At 39.5% G+C, this 20,539-nt stretch overlaps 1 protein-coding gene across 1 annotated transcript in view; it reads right to left on the minus strand.

The window, feature by feature from the left end:
- Positions 1-1,575: 1,575 nt before the first annotated feature.
- Positions 1,576-20,539, minus strand: part of ZNF177 (zinc finger protein 177) — a 91,254-nt gene continuing 72,290 nt past the window's right edge. Inside the window, exons 9-13 of the mRNA XM_010828508.1 lie at positions 8,674-8,718; positions 8,030-8,156; positions 7,306-7,386; positions 6,392-6,474; positions 1,576-5,910 (exon numbers count right to left, since the gene is read on the minus strand). Coding sequence (XP_010826810.1) covers positions 4,024-5,910; positions 6,392-6,474; positions 7,306-7,386; positions 8,030-8,156; positions 8,674-8,718 — 2,223 coding nt within the window. The 3' untranslated portion in view covers positions 1,576-4,023. The remainder of the gene's footprint in view (positions 5,911-6,391; positions 6,475-7,305; positions 7,387-8,029; positions 8,157-8,673; positions 8,719-20,539) is intronic.

The following is a 20,539-nucleotide window of genomic DNA, read 5'->3' on the forward strand; positions in this document are numbered from 1 at the left end:
TTCCCATCTCTTTCAGAATTTTACACAGTTTATTGTGATCCACACAGTCAAAGGCTTTGGCATAGTCAATAAAGCAGAAACAGATGTTTTTTCTGGAACTCTCTTGCTTTTTCCATGATCCAGCAGATGTTGGCAATTTGATCTCTGGTTCCTCTGCCTTTTCTAAAACCAGCTTGAACATCTGGAAGTTCACAGTTCACATATTGCTGAAGCCTGGCTTGGAGAATTTTGCACATTACTTTGCTAGTGTGGGAGATGAGTCCAATTGTGAGGTAGTTTGAGCATTCTTTGACATTTTCTTTCTTTGGGATTGGAATGAAAACTGACCTTTAGCTGTTTATTTAAAATGGGTATTTTAAATGAATTAAGTAAACCAAAACTCAGATTCTTAGAAAATGTTAGTTTTTTAAAAAACTACTAAGTCAGATTGTAAATGGAGAAATGTAGCATATGATAAAAGAGAATATAAAGAAACTGGTTAGCTGGTTATTTCAAGACTTAATGCACTGAACAAAACATCTCACACAAAACATTATTCTTTGTGTGTGATGCACTGGGACTTCAAGGTTGTAAGGGGCTTTTCTCCATTTGTGGTGCAGTAGCTTAGTTGCCCCACTGCATGTGAGATGCTTGTTTCCCACCCAGAGAATGGATCTGTGTCTCCTGAATCTCCTGCATTGCAAGCTGGATTCTTAACCACTGGACCACCAGGGAAGTCCCACAAAACAGTATTTTAAAATACTCACATGCAGGGTCACTTCTGTAGGCAGCCTGCTGGGGGAGGTCAGCAGTCTCACAAGTACAGCTGCCTCAGTCATACAAAAACAGGAATTCCCTGTTCACAGGCAGGTACCAGAGAATGGGTCAAATCCAATGGGTCATGCAAGGACAGCAGTGGACAGACATCACTGACAGTCAGTGCTGGTGGGGAAAGGTGAACTTTATTTAAAAAATGTTTTTTAAATTGGAGAGTAATTGCTTTACAATATTGTGTTGGTCTCTGCCATACAACATGAATCAGCCATAAGAATACCTATGTACCCTCCTTCTTGAACCTCCCTCCCAACACGCACACTATCCTACCCCTCAGAACCAGGTTGAGCTCCTTGTGTTGTATAGCAACTTCCCATTAGCTATCTATTGTACACATGGTAGTGTATATGTCAATGAGTGAGTTGCTCAGTAGTGTCTGACTAAGTGGTTTTCCAAGTTGCTCAGTTGTGTCCAACTCTTTGGGACCCCATGGACTGTAACCCACCAGGCTCTTCTGGCCCTGGAATTCTCTGGGCAAGGATACTGGAGTGGGTAGTTGTTCCCTTCTCCAGGGGATTTTCCCAACTCAGGGATCAAACCCAGGTCTCCCGTGTTACAAGCAGATTCAAATACCGTTCTCTTAATTTGCCCCACCTCCTCCCTTTCAGCCTCAGTCCAAAAGTCTGTTCTCCAGGTCTGCATTTCTGTGGCTTCCCTGCAAATAGGTTAAAAAATATAAGTTTTTAGGTTCCATATATATGTGTTTGGAGAAGGAAATGGCAACCCATCCCAGTATTCCTGCATGGAAAATCCTATGGACAGAGACCCAGGCAGGCTACAGTCCATGGGGTCACAAGAGTTGGACATGACTTAGCAACTAAATCACATACATAAGTATTAGTATGCAATCTTTGTTTTTCTCTTTTTGAGTTACTTCACTCTGTGTAACAGGCTCTAGGTTCATCCACTTCACCAGAACTGACTCGAGTACGTTGCTTGTATTGGTGAGTAATATTCAGTTGTATATATGTACCACAACTTCTTTATTCATTCATCTGTCAATGAACATAAAGCTTGCTTCTCTGTCCTATCCACTGCAAACTGTGCTGCAATGAACACTGGGGTACATGTGTTGTTTTCAATTATGGTTTTCTCATGGTATATGCCCAGCAGTGGGATGCTGGGTCACATTAGTTTTAGTCCTAGTTTTTGAAGAAATCTCCATACTGTTCTTCATAGTGGATGTATCAACTTACATTCCCACCAACAATATAAGAAGGTTCCCTTTTCTCCACATCTTCTCCAACACTTACTGTTTTAGATCTTTTGATGACGGGCATTCTGACCAATGTGAGATGATATCTCATTGTAGATTTAATTTGTATTTCACTCATAATGAGTGATGTGGAACATCTTTTCATGTGTTTGGGGGCCACCTCTGTGTCTTATTTAGAGAAATGTCTGTGTAGGTCTTCTGCTGATTTTTTGACTGGATTGTTCTCTGGTATTTGATTTGCCTAAGCTGCTTATATATTCTGTAGATTAATCCTTTTCCAGTTGTTTCACTGCAATTATTTTCTCCCATTCTGAAGGTTGTCTTTTCATCTTGTTTATAGCTTCCTTTCATGTGCTAGTGCATTTAATTAGGTCCCATTTGTTTATTTTTGTTTTTATTTTTATTACACTAGGAGGTGGGTCAAAGAGAGAATGCTGTCATTTATGTCAAAGAGTGTTCTGCCTATATTTTCCTCTAAGAATATTATAATTTCTGGCCTTACATTTAGGTTTTTAATCCATTTTAAATTTCTTTTGTGTATGGTGTTAGGAAGTGTTCTAATTTCATTCTTTTACATGAGGCTGTCCAGTTTTTCCAGTACCACTTTTAAAAGAGGCTGTCTTTTCTCCATTGTATATTCTTGCCTCCGTTGTCCAAGAGAAGGTGCCCACAGGTGTGTGGGTTTCCCTCTGGGCTTTGTATCTTTTACCATTGGTCTATGTTTCTGTGCCAGGACCATACTGTCTTAATGATTGTAGCTTTGTAGTATAGTCTGAAGTCATGAAGGTTGATTGCTCCACCTCCACTCTCTTTCTCAAGACTGCTTTGGCTATTTGGGGTCTTTTGAATTTCCAAACTAAAAAAAAATTTTTTTCTAGTTCTGTGAAAAATGCCATCAGTATTGCACTGAATCTGTAGATATCACTGGATAGTAGTCATTTTCAGAATATTGATTCTTCTAATAACATGATACACGTCTCCAACTGTTGTGTTACCTTTGATTTTTTTCATCAGTATCTTAAAATTTTCTGTACAGAGATCTTTTGTCTGCTTAGGTAGGTTTATTCCTTGGTATTTTATTCTTTGTGTTGTGATGGTGATGGAATTGTTTCCTTAGTATCTCTTATTTTTCAATGTTAATGTACAAGAATGCAAAGGATTTCCACGTATTAATTTTATTTCTTCCAACTTTGCTAAATTAATTGATTAGCTCTAATGATTTTCTGGAGGCATCTTTAGAGTTTTATACGTATAGGATTATGTCATCTACAAAAAGAAGGGTGAGTCTTGACACACATCAGCCTGCAAGAAGTATTTCAAGGAAGAAGCCCCCACAAGACAGTGCTCTGTATTCCCAGCTCAGGGGAGCCCAGTAGCTCCTGGAACTGCCCTTGTAGCTATCTGGGCTCCAATCTACCTGGCTGGTGCAAAGGCATCACCTCATCTTTCATGCCACTGCAGGGACCTGGTGTGCAGGAGTCACCATCGGTTGAACTGTGTGTGTGTATTGTGATCAAGAACTCTAGGCTTTGCTCTAGAGACAAGGCAGAAGGAAACCTGAGCTAGTCTCCTTATTTTTTCCATTACTATTGAGATATGAATGATAAAACTGATCCCCATATTCCTGAAATTTACAGTGTTTTGCCAGTGTGCATACAGTAGTGAATGGTAAAGGGTGAATAATTGGTGAATCAATCCTTTCCCATGTTTATTACCCTCAAAAGGATTCTCTCCTGTGTTGATTTTGAAAATGTTTAGTAGGGGACCTCCTTGGTTTACAGTGGTTAAGGCTCTACCTTCCAATACAGGGGGTACACGTTAGATCTCCAGTCAGAGAACTAAGGTTTCATATGCTGCACAGTGCAGTCAAATATTAAAAACAAAATGTTAAGACAGGAGTAATCACCAAGGGCTTTCCCACATATCATGTTCCAATGGCTTCTCTCCCAATGTCACTGTACATAGGAAGTAAGTATTGAGGAACATAAAAAGGTTTACCCACGTTCCTTACAAGAATATGGTTTCTCTCCAGTGTGCCTTCGCTTGTGCATGGTAACAGACAAAGAAGTGGTAAATGTTTTCCCACATGTATTGCACTCAAAAGGCTTCTCTCCAGTGTGAGTTCTAAAATGTTTAGTAAGACGAGAGGAAACAGCAAAGGACTTTCCACACTTGTCACACTTAAAAGGCTTCTCTCCAGTGTGAGTTCTAAAGTGTTTAGTAAGACACGAGGAGTCAGCAAAGGCCTTCCCGCATTTGTCACACTTAAAAGGCTTCTCTCCAGTGTGTGTTTTCATATGTTGAGTAAGGCCTGAGGCTCGAGTGAAGGTTTTCCCACATTTTTCACATTTAGCAGTCTTCTCACCAGTATGAGATTGTAAATGTCTACGAAGAATAGAAGAAAACCCAAAGCCTTTCCCACATGTGTCACACTTATAAGGCTTCTCTCCAGTGTGTGTTCTCATATGCCGAGAAAGGTATGAGGATTGACTGAAGGTTTTCCCACATGTGTCACATTTAAAAGGCTTTTCTCCAGTGTGAGTTTTCTTATGTTGAGAAAGGCCTGAGGATTGAACGAAGGTTTTCCCACATGTGTCACACTTAAAAGGCTTCTCTCCAGTGTGAGTTCTGAAATGGTTACTAAGATATGAGTAAGCAGCAAAGGCCTTCCCACATTTGTCACACTTAAATGGCTTCTCTCCAGTGTGTGTTCTCATATGCTGAGTAAGGTATGAAGTTTGAGTAAACGTTGTCCCACATATGTCACACTTAAGAGGCTTTTCTCCAGTGTGTATTTTCATATGTTTAGTAAGGCATGAGGATTGAGTGAAGGTTTTCCCACACGTGTCACACTTAAAAGGCTTCTCTCCAGTGTGAGTGTTCATGTGTTCAATAAGGCGAGAGGAACCAGTGAAGGTTTTCCCACATTCTTGACATTTGTATATTTTTATTCCAGTGTGAATTTGACTGTGAACACGAAGGTGTGAGGATGACCCAAAGGCTTTCCCACATTCCTTACATTTATACAGTTGCTCTCCAGTGTGAGTTTTCGTATGTCCAGTGAGGTCTGAGGATCGATGGAAGTGTTTCCCACATACCTTACACTTATAGGGCTGGTCTCTAGTGTGAGTTTTCATATGTCCAGTGAGGTTTGAGGATTGAGAGAAGTCTTTCCCACATTCCTTACATTTGTAGGGTTTTATTCCAGTATGAATTCGACTGTGAACTTGAAGGTATGAGGAGGATACAAATGCTTTCCCACATCTCTTACATTTGTAGGGTTTTATTCCAGTGTGAATTCGTATGTGAATGCGTAGGTATGAGGATGATCCAAAGGCTTTCCCACATGTGTCACACTGAAAAGGCTTCTCTACAGTGTGTGTTTTTATATGTTGTCTACGGCTTAGGGTTGCATCAGAGACTTTTCCAGAATCCTCATATATGTAATGTTTGTTAGCTGTGTGAGTTGGTACATGTGCCTGGAGGCTTGTTGACTGAATGGAAGCTCTCCCACATTCATTCCAATTGTCATGTCTTTTTTTCTTCTGAGCTCTCACTTGTGCCTGAAGAAAAGACCCATTAGCAAAGGATTGCCCACAATCTCTGTGTTCTAAGGCTTTCTCTAGTATGCTAGATTGCCAGTACACAGTATTTGGAGTCAGCCTGATGGCTTTTCCACACTGATTAAACATGGAACATTTTTCTCCAGTAAAGGATTCATTGTGCAGAATAAGGAAGCTTTTTCCATAATGACTATATTCATGAGAATTGCCTCCATTTTCAGTTCTCCTTTGTGTACTACGGTACAAGTAGTCACTGTCACTGAAGTCTTTCCAGCTGTGCTCACAGTCATACAGTTCCTGTCCATTGTGGCTTTGTGTCTGTGGAGAAATGGATGGATGATGATTCAAAGATCTCTTAGATTCATTAACTGATCCTACCCATCTCAAAACAGAAACATCATTACAGAGAGGATGATGATTTTTACCATCTCCGTTATATTCATACACTTCCTGCCCTGTTGATTTCTTTAAAGTTAAATGATGAAATCTTTTGACACAATGAGGTGCCATATACTGTAATCATAAAACAGTTCACTACAATTTCATTGAATTGTTCTCAAAGTTCATTGTCTAATTATATACATGGGAATGATTCCTTGTGGGAAGTCTGCAGCAACTATTTTGAACCTTGGGTTAGGATATTCCCAAGTTGATCATAATCAGAATTTGTTGACAGACACTGCTATCTGGGGTGAATGCCACTCAAATATCTATCACTAATGTTCATGCTGTATGGAAATCCCAATATTAACTAAAAGGAAAATAAGTATTTTTTATGAATGAAACTTACTGATCTTACCATTTGTACCCTATTTGATGCTTTTTCTGGCAGAATATCCTGCTGAATTCCCAAGTCATTGGATATAAGTTGCATTTCCCATTCTAAAGGAAAAGAGAATAATAAATTTAAGACTTTGCACAAAGAAGTGGATGTTAAAGGGGTTAAAAACAATAAGGCTCATCTGTGTAAGTTTCCAATTTAACATATCTTTTAAAAAGGCAAGACACACGTGAGGAATTTGACAATGACAAAAATTAAGCAAGAATATATATATGTATTGAGTACTTGATTTAAAAGATGAGTCTATGGAGAGTAAAAAGGAAGAAAAGAGAATATTATTAGGGAAAGTTCTGGACAAAAAATATACATCTACATGATAAAACTAAGGGACTTCACTGGTGGTCCAGTGATTAAGAATCTGCCTACCAATGCAGGGGACACATGTGAGATCTCTGGTCCTGAAGCTAATATGGCATGTGCTGTGGAAGAGCCAAGGCTGTGTGCTACGACTGAGCCTGCAGTGTAGAGCCCAAGTGACACAACTAGTAAGTCTGGAGGCCCTAGAGCTCATTGTCTGCAACAAGAGAAACTATCCAATGAGAAGCCTGCACACCAAAAGTAGAGTAGCCCCTGATCGCTGCAACTAGAGAAAGCCTGCAAGCAGCAACAAAAAGCCTATATACAGCGCCCCCACCCCTCAAAAAAAATATATATATATATTTAACTAATACAGAAAAAAAAGGCTATTTTGTGAGATCACAGGAAAGTCTGATTAAATGTATGTACGTATGAGAAGTTCAAGAAGCCACGGAACATTAGAAACCAATATCCTCAGCCTTCTGAGAGAAAGCACATTTCAATAAGCCTCCTTCTTATAAATTCAAAACACACTGAAATTGAATTGACATGGGAAGTTCTTTATAATTGCTCACCTTGGAGGATTCCTCTCTCCACAGTTTTTAATACGTCTTGTTCCAACCAAGAGATTAAAGTGGGTTTGATTGCTTGATATCCTGTTCATGAGGAAAGATATACTAATGAAAAAGTCCCTGCCAAGCATGACAAACCTTCCCATGAATCAGGTCCTATATCTAATCAAGTCATTAGAATGAATGTGGTAATAATTTTTTTTGTTGTTGTTGTTGTGTGGTAATAATTTTTAAAGAGATAAAAAGGCAAATAGCTCCTCTTTCTGTGTGTCAAAGAGATTGTATCTGTGGTCAGTGAAAAACATATTCAAACCTATGTGAACATTTACAAAGCACTGAGAATGTTGTTAAATGGGAAATGAAGTAAATGTAAAAGAGACGTTTGGTCTCATGGAGAAGCTGCTAAACTAGTGGTTGCCAAATGCTAGTTTCAAGAATCATGCCCACTGCCTGTTAAAACAGATAACTGGGCCCAAATTTCTAAGTTTGACACTATGCCAAAGGTGAACTCTTGAGAATGCATATTTCAAACAAGAGTCATGATAATGCTGTTAGTTCTCAAAGCACATTGTTACAGAAAGTATACTGGAGTAAAACTCATTCCTTAGATACGAGTGTCTAGTAGTTTCCATTGTGTTCAGGTTGGCATCACCCATCTTGGAACATGGAAGGTACAGCACATATATGTCCATTCCCTAAGAGTGTAATGGAATGATGGCAGCCTTACCTGCTGTGGTCAGGTTCTTGTAGTTTTCCAGCATCACATTTCTATATAGCTTTCTTTGAAAGGGATTCAGTAAAGTCCACTCTTCCTGGTTGAAGTACACAGCCACATCAGTGAAAGTCACTGAGTCCTAAACCATCACATGAAAAGTAGTTTCAGTAAAGTAAGATCTCCAACAATGTACAGTGGAGAATGAGGAAGGGAGCCCCAATATCAACAGAGGGCCTCAAGGTCTCTCATCTTCTCTTCCAGGACACAATGGTCTTAGCTCTCCTTTCTAGCTATACCCATTTGTGACTGATATGGAACCAGTAACACAGTCCTAAACAAATTACACATAATTGGGCAAGCTAATAAATAAGGTCACTAAGAAATATATACCCTCATTCTGTACCATGTCAGAACAGTCAAAATAAAACAAATGCAGCAGCAATCATGACACAATATCAGAAGGTAATTACTGAAATACTAAGATTATTCAGAGTAATCCCTCATCAATATGAGACCTTTCACATGGGGAGGAAATTCAAAAGGGACTCAGACTAGCTTTATTTAAGAAGCTGTGTACATAGGTCTAACCAGAAGGAAATGCTTCCATGTGGTGCATGCAGCAGCTCACTCTGTATAAGGATGCCCTGTCTTCTTACCTGAGAACAATCCCTCAAACACTCAGCTACCATCCTGTCTTGCCTCTATCTTTTCCTCAGGATCGCATAAAGGGTCCTTAGAAAGAAGACCTATGAGAAAAGAAAGAAGGCATGGGCATTCAGAGATGATCATAATTCCCACAATCGCTGTGCGAAAGTCATTCCATTCTAGTTTGAAATTCCTGAATATCCCTGCACACTCAGAAAATGTCACATTGAGAGGAAAGCAGGTGAAGTAGGACCCTGAGCTCACCTCCCCCTCAGGAACATATCAAAAATACATCTATATGGAGCCCCTTCAAACTGAAAACAAACTGGAGACAGAACGATGTCTAAAACCAAGGCTGTAAAAATGATCCACAGAGTCAGGTAGGAAAGGAGGGGAATTGATCTGGTTTTAGTGTTTGCTGTCAAGTAGAGTGCACACTTGAGTGTATGCAGCAGATCTGGACCCAGTACTATATCTGAATAAGGTGAGTTAGGCCAGTGCTGGGACTTGTGGAGGTTGTGGATCAGGAGCTGTCTGTATACCTGACTGGCTTCCTAGACAGTCTCAGTGTGTGTCTGGCCCACAAAAACCCTCCTGTTCCAGGCAAAGGTACAGTTGGTGGGAGCAGAGAGAGTGCAAACATGGAGAGAACAGAACCGACTGAGAGGCAACATTCAGGGCTTCTGCTTCCAGGACCTTGGAACCAGACCTGGCTCCTCCTCCTGATGACAGGGTAGTGATAGCCACTGTGCACAGGAGAAAAACAGCTCACACACGGCTCTGGCTCTAGCCACTGTATCACCAGCACAACTTCCTAACAAGGACGCCCCGAGGAAAGACATACTCTGTGCTGACCACATTTTATTTTTTTTTTTAAATATTTATTTACTTATTTTTGGCTATGCTGGGTCTTCTTTGCCATACTCAGTTACAGTGAGCTGGGGCTACTCTGTAGTTGTGCATGGGCTTTTCATTGGGTTGGCTTCTCTTGTTCTGGAGCACAGGCTCTAGGGTGAACGGACTTATTAGTAGTTGCAGCATGTGGGTTCAGTAATGCAGTACCCAGGCTCTAGAGCACAGGCTCAATAGTTGTGGCACACAGTCTTAGTTGCTCTGTGGCATGTGGGATCTTCCTGGACCAGAGATCAAACCCATACCCACTGCATTGGCAGGTGGACTCTTCACCACTGAGCCATCAAGGAAGCCCCTTTATTTTAATTTTTAAAGTTTTATTTCTTAAATTTTGCCCATGCCACACAGCTTGTGGGATCTGAGCTCCACTACCAGGGATCAAGCACTGTAGCGGAACGTGGAGCCTCACTCAAGGGACTGCCAAGGAAGATTCTTCTCTGCTTAAATCCAGCTCTCCCACCAAAGCTACTGCATACAAAGACTGCATAGGGACCTACAAAAGGACACACCTTCAAAGATGAGATAGGTAAATGTTTCACTTAATTTCACAGAGAAAGTGAAATAAAATGAGAAGATAAAGGAATTTGTTTCAAACAAAAGAACAAGGATAAAACATAGATGAAACAACTAATTTAACACAGATAAATAATATACGAAATAATCAGTTTAAAGCATTAGTAAAAGAATTCCAGGGCTTCACCAGATGAAGCAAATGAAGATGAAATAGGCAGTCTACCGGAAAAAGAATTCAGTGTAATGGTATTAAAGATGATACAAGACCTCAGAAATAATATGTGGGCACGGATAAAGAATGGAGGCACAGATTGAGAATGTAAAAGAAACATTTAACAAGGACCTATAAGAGACAGCAATGGCACCCCACTCCAGTACTCTTGCTTGGAAAATCCCATGGACGGAGGAGCCTGTTAGGTTGCAATCCATGGGGTCTTGAAGAGTCGGACACGACTGAGCGACTTCACTGTCACTTTTCACTTGCATGCATTGGAGAAGGAAATGGCAACCCACTCCAGTGTTCTTGCCTGGAGAATCCCAGGGATGGGGGAGCCTGATGGGCTGCACAGAGTCAGATGGGACACGACTGAAGTGACTTAGCATATAAAAGACAAAGAACAGACAATCAACGATGAAAAACATAAGAACTGAAATAAAAATACACTGGAGGGAACCAATAGCAGAATAACTGAGGCAGAAGAATGGATAAATGAGTTGGAAGATCGAATGGTGGAAATAACCAAAGCAGAGAAGAATAGAGAAAAAAGAAGGAGAAAGAAATGAGGACAGTCTTAAAGACTCTGGGACAAAATTAAATGCTCCAATATTCAAATGACAGGGGTTTCAGAAGAAGAAGAGGAAAAGGGTATGAGAAAATATTTGAGATTACATTTGGAAACTTCCTTAGGGTGAGGGGAAAGGAAATAGTCACCCAAGTCCAGGAAGCCCAGAGTCTTTCGTAAAGAAAAACCTCAAAAGAATGACACCAACATACATATTATTCAAACTAACAAAAATTAAACACAAAGAAAAATGATTAAAAGCAGCAAGGGAATGCTGGTGGAAAAGGAAACTGATACAGCCAAATGGAAAACAATATGTAGATTCCTTTAAAAATTAAGAATAAATCTACCATATGACTCAGAAATCACACTACTAAATTACAGTATTTATTGCAGCAATATTTACAATAGCTAGGAAATGGAAGCAATCTAGATGTTCAGTGACAGATGAATGGATACAGCAATTATGGTACAGTAATACAGTGGATTTTACCCAGCTATAAACAGGAACAAGTCTGAGTCAGTTATAGCGGATGAACCTAGACCATCTTATACAGAGTGAAGTCAGAAAGAGAAAAAAAACAAGAATCATATATTAACGCATATACATGGAATATAGCATGTTCAGGAATATATGAACCTGGCAGAGAAGAAACTGTGGACACAGAAGGGGAAGGTGAGGGTGGGCTGTATTCAGAAAGCAGCACTGACATATATACACTATCATGTATAAAATACTAGTGAGAAGTTGCTTAATAACAAAGGGAGTCCAGTCTGGTGCTCTGTGATGACCAACAGGGGTGGGATGTGGGAAGAAGAGGGAGACTCAGGAGGGAAGTGATACATACATACATACATATTATGTAAACTTTTGACTGATTCTCAGTTATATGGCAGAAATCAACACGAAATGTAAAGCACAAGAATGCTACGGCTTTCCAGGTCATTCAGTGGTAAAGAACCCATCTGCCAATGCAGGAGACATGGGTTCGATCCCTTGATCAAGAATATTCCTTGGAAAAGGAAATGCCAACCCACTCCAGGATTCTTGCCTGGGAAATGTCATGGACAGAAAGACCCTGTTAGTCCAAAGGGTTGCAAAGAGTTGGACATGACTTGGTGACTAAAGAAGAGCAACAAATAAGAATGATAACTGGAGAAAAGAATGAATGAACATAGTTAAAGTTGTAACAAGGAACATAAACAATAAAAAAGAACCAGTCAGATGTGAAGAATAAAATGACTGAAATAAAAAACACGCTGCTGCTGCTAAGTTGCTTCACTCATGTCCAACTCTGTGCGACCCCATAGACGGCAGCCCACCAGGCTCACCCGTCCCTGGGATTCTCCAGGCAAGAACACTGGAGTGGGTTGCCATTTCCTTCTCCAATGCACGGGAGTGAAAAGCGAAAGTGAAGTCGCTCAGTCGTGTCCAACTCTTAGCGAACCCATGGACTGCAGCCTATGAGGCGCCTCCATCCATGGGATTTTCCAGGCAAGAGTACTGGAGTGGGCTGCCATTGCCTTCTCCAAAAAAACATGCTAGGAGTATTAACATCAGATCAGGGGGCACAGGAGAGCACACAACTGATATGGAAGACAGAATAACAAAAACCACCCAATCAGAAAAACAGAAAGAGAAAACAAAATTTGAAAAAATGAGAACAGTATGGCAATACCCTGGCAGACTAGTGGTTAGGACTCAGTGCTTTCACTACTGTGGGCCTGGGTTTGATTCCTCATCAAGAAATTAAGATCCTTCAAACTGTGTGTTGTGGTGGAAGAAAAAGGGACAGGTTAAGGAATCTCTGGTCTAATATAAATGATTCTAACATTCTTGTAATTGGGTCTCAGAAGAAGAGAGAAAAAGAGGGGAAAAATGTATTTGATAAAAATATGAAAACACAGAGCTTGCTGTAGCTCAGATCATGAGTTCCTGATTGCAAAATTTAGGCTTAAATTGAAGAAAGCAGGGAAAACCACTAGGCCATTCAGGTGTGACCTAAATCATACCCATTATAAGTGAGGATGACATACAGATTTAAGGGATTATATCTGGTAGACAGAGTGCCTGAAGAACTATGGATGGAGGTTCATAATACTGTACAGGAGGCAGTGACCAAAACCATCCCAAAGAAAAAAATGAAAAAAGCCAAAGTGGTTGTCCGAAGCCAAAGCTTTACAGATAGCTGAGCAAAGAGAAACAAAAGGCAAAGAAGAGGAAAGATATATACCCAAATGAAGGCACAATTCTAGAAAACCACAAGGAGAAATAAGAAGGCCTGCTTAAATGAAAAAAAAAACAAAAAACAAAGTTAATAGAGGAAAACAACAGAATGGGGAATACTAGACATATCTTCAAGAAAATTGGACATATGAAGGATGTTCATGCAAGCATGGGCATGATAAAAGACAGAAACGGTATCATCAAACAGAAGCAGGGAAGATTAAGAAAAGGTGGCAAAAATACACAGAAGACCTATTAAAAAAAAAGTATTAATGACACGGATAACCACGATGGTGTGCTCACTCACCTAGAGACAGACATCCTGGAGTGTGAAATCAAGTAGGCCTTAGGATGCATTACTACAAACAGAGATAGTGGAGGTGATGGAATTCCAGCTGAGCTATTTAAAATCCTAAAAGATGATGCTGTTAAAGTGCTGCACTCAATACATCTGCAAATTTGGAAAACCCAGCAGTGGCCACAGGCCTGAAAAAGGACAGTTTTCATTCCAATCCCAAAGAAGGCCAATGCCCCCAAATGTTCAAACTTCCATACAATTGCACCCTTTTCATATATGCTGGAGAAGAAAATGGCAACCCACTCCAGTATTCTTGCCTAGACAATCCTGTGGACGGAGGAGCCTGGTGGGCTGCTGTCCACGGGGTCACACAGAGTCGTACATGACTGCAGTGACTTAGCAGCAGCAGCAGCAACAGCACATATGCTAGTAAGGCTACGCTCAAAAACCTTTCAAGCTAGGCTTCAACAATACATGAACCGAGAACTTCCTGATGTACAACCTGGGTTTAGAAAAGGCAGAGGAAACAGATCATATTGCCAACACTTATGGACCATAGGAAGGCAAGGGAGTTTCAGAAAATCATCTACTTCTGCTTCATTAAGTATGCTATAGCCTTTGACTGGGTGGATCACAACAAACTGTGGAAAATTCTAATGAGTGAGAATACCAGACCACTTTAACTGTTCCTTGACAAACGTGTATGTGGATCAAAAAGCAAGTGAAGCAGACAAGGAAGGGTGACTGGTTCAAAGTTGAGAAAGGAATACAAGAAGGCTGTATATTGTCACCTTGCTTATTCAATTTCAATGCTGCTGCTAAGTCACTTCAGTAGTGTCCGACTCTGTGTGACCCCATAGACGGCAGCCCACCAGGCTCCCCTGTCCCTGGGATTCTCCAGGCAAGAATACTGGAATGGGTTGCCATTTCCTTCTCCAATGCATGAAAGTGAAAAGTAAAAGTGAAGTCGCTCAGTCGTGTCTGACTCCCAGCAACCCCATGGACTGCAACCTACCAGGCTCCTCCATCCATGGGATTTTCCAGGCAGGAGTACCAGAGTGGGGTGCCATTGCCTTCAGCAAGACGGGATGAATCACAAGTGGGAATCAAGACTGCTAGGAGACATCATCAACAACCTCGGAAATGCAGATGATACCACTCTAATGACAGAACGTGAAGAGGAACTAAGGAGCTTTCTTAGATGAGGGTGAAAGAGGAGAGTAAAAAGGCTGGCTTAAAACTAAACGTTAAAAAAACTAAGTCAATCATGGTATCTGTTCCCATCACTTCCTGGCAAAGAGAAGGGGCAGAAAAGTAGAAGCAGAAACCATATTTTCATTATCTCCAAAATCACTGTGGATGGTGACTGCAGCCATGAAGTTAAAAGACGTTTGGTCTTTGGATAAAAAACCTATGACAAACCTAGACAGTGTATTAAATAGAAGAGACATCACTTGCCAACAAAGTTCTGTTTATTCAAAGTTGTTTTTCCAGTAGTCATGTATGGATGTGTGAGTTGGATTATAAAGAAGACTCAGTGCCAAAGTATTCATGCTTTTGAACTGTGGTTTTGGAGAAGATTTTTGAGAGTCCCTTGGAATACAAGGAGATCAAACTAGTGGATCCTAAAGGAATCAACTCTGAATACTCATTGGAAGGACTGATGCTGAAGCTGAAGTTCCCATACCTTGGCCACTTGATGCAAAGAGCTGACTCACTAGAAAAAACCGTGATGCTGGGAAAGACTGAAGGCAAAAGGAGAAGCGGGTGGCAGAGATATGATGATTAGATAGCGTCACTGACTCAAAGACATGAATTTCCCAGAGAAAACTCTGGGAGATACTTAAGGACAGTGAAGACTGACGTGCTGCAGTCCACAGATCACAAAGTCAGACACATCTTAGCAACTAAACAACAACAAGAATGACTGAAAATTTCCCAAAATGGAAGAATGAAACAGATATCCAGCTACAGAAAGCACAGAGTCTCAAACAAGATGAACCCAGAGACACATACCAAAATATATCATAATTAAAATTCAAAAGGTAAACAGAGACTTCTAAAGGCAGTAAGAAAAAACAAGGAGTCATATACAAGGGACCCACTTAAGGCTATCAACTGATTTTTCTGCAGAAACCTTGCAGGACAGAGGGGCATATACTTTGAAAGTGCTAAAAGGGAAAAACCTACAAGTTAAAGATACTCTACCCAGTAAGGTTATCATTCAAAATCGAAGGCGAGACAAAGAACTTTCAGGTAAGCAAAAACTAGAGGAGTTCATCAAATCTAAAACAACTCTAAGAGAAATAGTAAAGGGTCTTCTCTTAAGTGGAAAAGAAAAGGCTACGAGCAGAAGAATGTATAGGAAAGAAAAGTCCCATTAGTAAAGTAAATATACAGTAAAGCCTGTGTAATAACCATTTAAGTAAGGAAGTACAAAGATTAAGTAAGGAAGTACAAAGGAAGTACAAAGAAACTATAACTATAACAATCAATTAAGTGTTAAACAAGAATATGACATTAAAGACAAAAAACGTGTAATAAGGGAGAAATAACATACATTTTTTAGAATGTTCTTGAAATTAAATCACTATTAGTTTAAAACAAGCAGATCTAGTTACAGGTCAACATAGGAATCCCAGGATAATCACAAATTAGTAAAGCTAAAGACACACATACAGATTGAAAGTGAAAGGATAGGAAAAAGATAGTCCATATAAAGGCAAACGAACAAGAATTTGGAGTAGCAATACTCAGAGTAGACAAAGTAGACTTTAAGACAAAGTCTAAATAAAAGACAAAGAACATTATGTAATGATAAAGGCATTAACACAACAGAATGTAACAGCTGTTAACATATGTGTATCTAATACAGGAGAAGCTAAATAAATTAAGTATTTACAGACATAAAGGGAGACATTGAGAGTAATACAATAATAATAGGGAATTTTAACATCCAACTAGCATCAGTGGCAGAGAAGGCAATGGCACCCCACTCCAGTACTCTTGCCTGGAAAATCCCATGGATGGAGGAGCCTGGTAGGCTGCAGTCCATGGGGTTGCTGGGAGTCAGACACGACTGAGCGACTTCACTTTCACTTTTCACTTTCATGCACTGGAGAAGGAAATGACAACCCACTCCAGTGTTCTTGCCTGGAAAATTCCAGGGACGGGGGAGCCTGGTGGGCTGCCATCTATGGGGTCACACAGAGTCAGACACGACTGAAGTGACTTAGCAGCAGCAGCAGCAGCATTAGTGGACAGATCATCCAGACAGAGAATCCAGAATAAAACAGTAGTCTTAAGATGCATTTGGTCACTTGGACTTAATAGATACCTACAGGACATTCCAACCCAAAACAGAGACATAAGCATTCTTCACAAGTGCACATGGAATGTTCTCTAAGACAGATGACATGTCTGTTCAACAAATTCAATGAACCGAAATAATATCAAATATTTTTTCTGACCACAATGCTGTGAAATGAAGAAATCAATTACAGAAAGAAAAATGGGAAAAGAACAAATATGTGGAGACCAAACAACATGTTACTACAAAATGAATGGGTCAACAAAGAAATTGGAAAATACCTCAAGACACATGAAAATAGAAACAAAACGTCCCCAAACTGATGGGATGCAGCAGAAGTAGTCATGATGGGGGATTTTATAATGATACAGGCCTATCTCAAGATGTAAGAAAAATCTCAAGTAAACAACCTAATTTACCATCCAAAGGAATTAGAAAAAGAACAAAGCCTTAAGTTAGCAGAAGGAAAGAAGTAATAAACATCAGAGAGAAAATAAAATAGAGAACCCCACGTCCCCTACATTAGAAAAGATCAATGAACCTAAAAGCAGGTCTTTTGAAAAGATAGTTAGTGTTGATAAGGCTTTAGCCTGTCTCATTAAGGAAAAAAGAAGACCCAAATAAGCAAAATAATGAAAGAGGAGAAATTATAACTGATTCCACATACAGAAATAATCGAAAGGGAATACTATGAGAAAAAAGAAAGTATACTATAAATAGTTATATGTCAATAAATTGAACTAGGAGAAATATGTATCTAGAATTACAAAACCTTTGAAAACTGAATAGGAATCCATGGATAATCTAAGTAGACTGATTACTAATGTTGAAACTGAATCAGCAATCAAAATTCCCCCAAATTAAAAGTCCAGGCAAGGCAGCTGCACAGAATTCTATCCCACATATAAAGAAGGCTGAATACATATGCTTGTGCCACATAGCATATGGGATCCCAGTTCTCTGACCACCAGGGATTGAATCAGTGCCCCCTGCATTGAAATAGTCTTAAACACTGGACCACCAGGGAAGTCCCTTAATGTCTATTCCCAAAATCAGAAGAGGTGGAAATACTCCCAAATTCTTTCTATGAGAATCAGAATTTACCCTGATGCTAAAACCTGAAAGAGGTAGTATAAAAAAAATTAGATTACAGGCCAATAATTCTTATGTATAGAGATACAAAAATTCTCTGCAAAATATTAGCAAGTAGAATTCAACAGTCTATAAAATGGATTATTCACAATGATCAAGTGAGATTTATTCCAGGGATGAAAAAATGGTTCAAAATCTGATCATCAAGCCATGTCACACACTACATTAATAAAAGGGTACTAAAAATCACAGATAATTTCAATTAATGCAGGAAAAACACTGAATAAATTCACCATCTATTCATGACAATGACTCTCATCAAAGTTGGTATGGAGGGAACACATCTCAACATAATAAAGGCCATTTATGACAAGCCCCAGCTAACATCATACTCAATGGAATACAGAAAGCTTTCCATTTAAAATCAGAAGTAAGACAAGAATGCCCACTCTCATAACTTCTCTTTAATGCAGTATTGGATGTCCCAGCCACAGCTATCAGATGAGAGAAAGAAACAAAAGGCATCCAGATTGGAAAGGATGAGTACAATTGCCACTCTTTGCAGATTACATGGTACTATATATAAAAAAACCCTAAAGTCACCATCAAAAAAAATTAGAACTAATAAATGAATTCAGTAAAGTGGAAAGTATACAGGATTAATATAAAGAAATGTTTCTTTTCTATACAATAATGAATTACCAGAAAAAGAAAGCAGAAAAAAGAAGTTCCTTTGAAAAACAAATCAAAAAGAATTCAATTACTAGAAATAAACTTAACCAAAGAAAGACCTATACTCTGAAAACCATCTAACAGTGTAGGAGATTGAAGATGATATTACAGAGAAGTGGAAAGATATCCTGTGCTCATGGACTGAAAGAATCAATACAGTTAAAATTCCATACTACCCAAAGCAATCAGAAATTTAACCCCTAGGAAAGTACTCATGATATTTTTCACAGAACTAGAACAAATAATTCTTCTGAAGAGCCAAGGCAGTATAGACAACAAAGAACAAAGCTAGGGGTATCACAGTCGTTGACTTCGAACTACACTACGTGTGTGTGTGTGTGTGTGTGCTCAGTTGTGTTCAACTCTGCGACCCCATGGGCTCCTCTGTCCATGGGATATTCCAGGCAAGAATACTGGAGTGGGTTGCCATTTCCTTTCCCAGGGGATCTTCCCGACCCAAGGAGCGAAACTGTGTCTTTGGTGTCTCCCTCACTTGCAGGCAGGTTCTACACTACACTACAAAGCTACAGCAATGAAAACCGTATAAAACTGAAACAAAAACAGACTCATAGATGAATGGAATAGTATAAAGAACCAAAAAATAAACCCACACACTTAAAGTCAACTAATCTACAATGCAGTCAAAAATATACAATGTAGAAAAGACAGTATGGCCAATAAATGGTGCTGAAAACACTGGACAGCTCATGTAAAAGAATAAAATTGGAATATTTTTACATATCATGTATGAAAAAAAGCTCAAAACGGATTAAAGACCTAAATACAAGACTAGAAACTTGGGCTTCTCTTGTAGCTCAGTCAGTAAAGAATCTGCCTGCAAGGCAGGAGACCTGGGTTTGATTCCTGCGTTGGGAAGATACCCTGGATAAGGAAATGGCAACCCACTTCAGTATTCTTGCCTGGAGAATTCCATGGACAGAGGAGCCTGGGAGGCTACAGTCTATGGAGTCGCAAGAGTCGGATATGACATAGTGACTAAAACACCATCAGAAACCATAAAACTCCTAGAAGAAAACATACACAGTACCATCTTTGACATACATATTAGCAGAATGCTTTTGGCTCTGTCTCCTAAGGCAAAGAAAACAGAGGCAAAGATAAACAAATGGGATTGAAGTAAATGTAAAAGTTTTGTAAAGCAAAATAAACAATCAAAAAATGTAAAGACAAAAAAAAAAGTAAAGACCATCTACTGAATGGCAGAAAATATCTGCAAATGATATGACCAATAATAGATTAAAGTACAAAATATATAAATAGCTCATGCAACTTAAGATAAAAAAAACCAAATAATCCTATTAAAAAAATGAACAGAAGACCTGAAAAGACATTTTCCCAAGAAATACACACAGATGGCCAACAGGTACATGAGAAGATTCTCAAGGTTACTTACCATTAGAGAAATGCAAATCAAAACTACAGTGAGCTATTGCTTCACACAGAATGGTCATCAAAAAGGTCACAAATAACAAATGTGGCCACACTGTGAAGAAAAGGGAACACTGGTATTCTGCTGGTGGGAATGTAAATTGGTGCAGCCACTATGGAAAATAGTATGGAGACTCCTCAAGAAACGACACCATGATCTAGCAATTCCATTCCTTTGGGTGTACATCCAAAGAAAATGAAAACAGTAATTTGAAAAGATACATGCACCCCAATGTTCATAGCAACCTTATTTTACAGCAGGCAAGTTATGGAAGCAACCTAAGTGTCCATCAACACATGAATGGAAGAAAAAAATTCAAAAATGAAATATTATTCAGACTCACTGGAAAAGATTCTGATGCTGGGAAAGATTGAGGGCAAGAGGAGAAGGGGGCAACAGAGGATGAGATGGTTGGATGGTATAACTGATTCAGTGGATGCAAGTTTGAGCAAACTCAAGCAGATAGGGAAGCACAGGGAAGCCTCCACTGCAGAGGTCAGGGGTTCAATTCCTGTTGGGGTAATAAGATCGTGCATGCCTCTGGGAGATAATATCCCACAT

This window comes from Bison bison, unplaced genomic scaffold, assembly GCF_000754665.1.
Source record: "Bison bison bison isolate TAMUID 2011002044 unplaced genomic scaffold, Bison_UMD1.0 scf7180017864492, whole genome shotgun sequence".
In the NCBI taxonomy this organism is placed as follows: domain Eukaryota; kingdom Metazoa; phylum Chordata; class Mammalia; order Artiodactyla; family Bovidae; genus Bison; species Bison bison.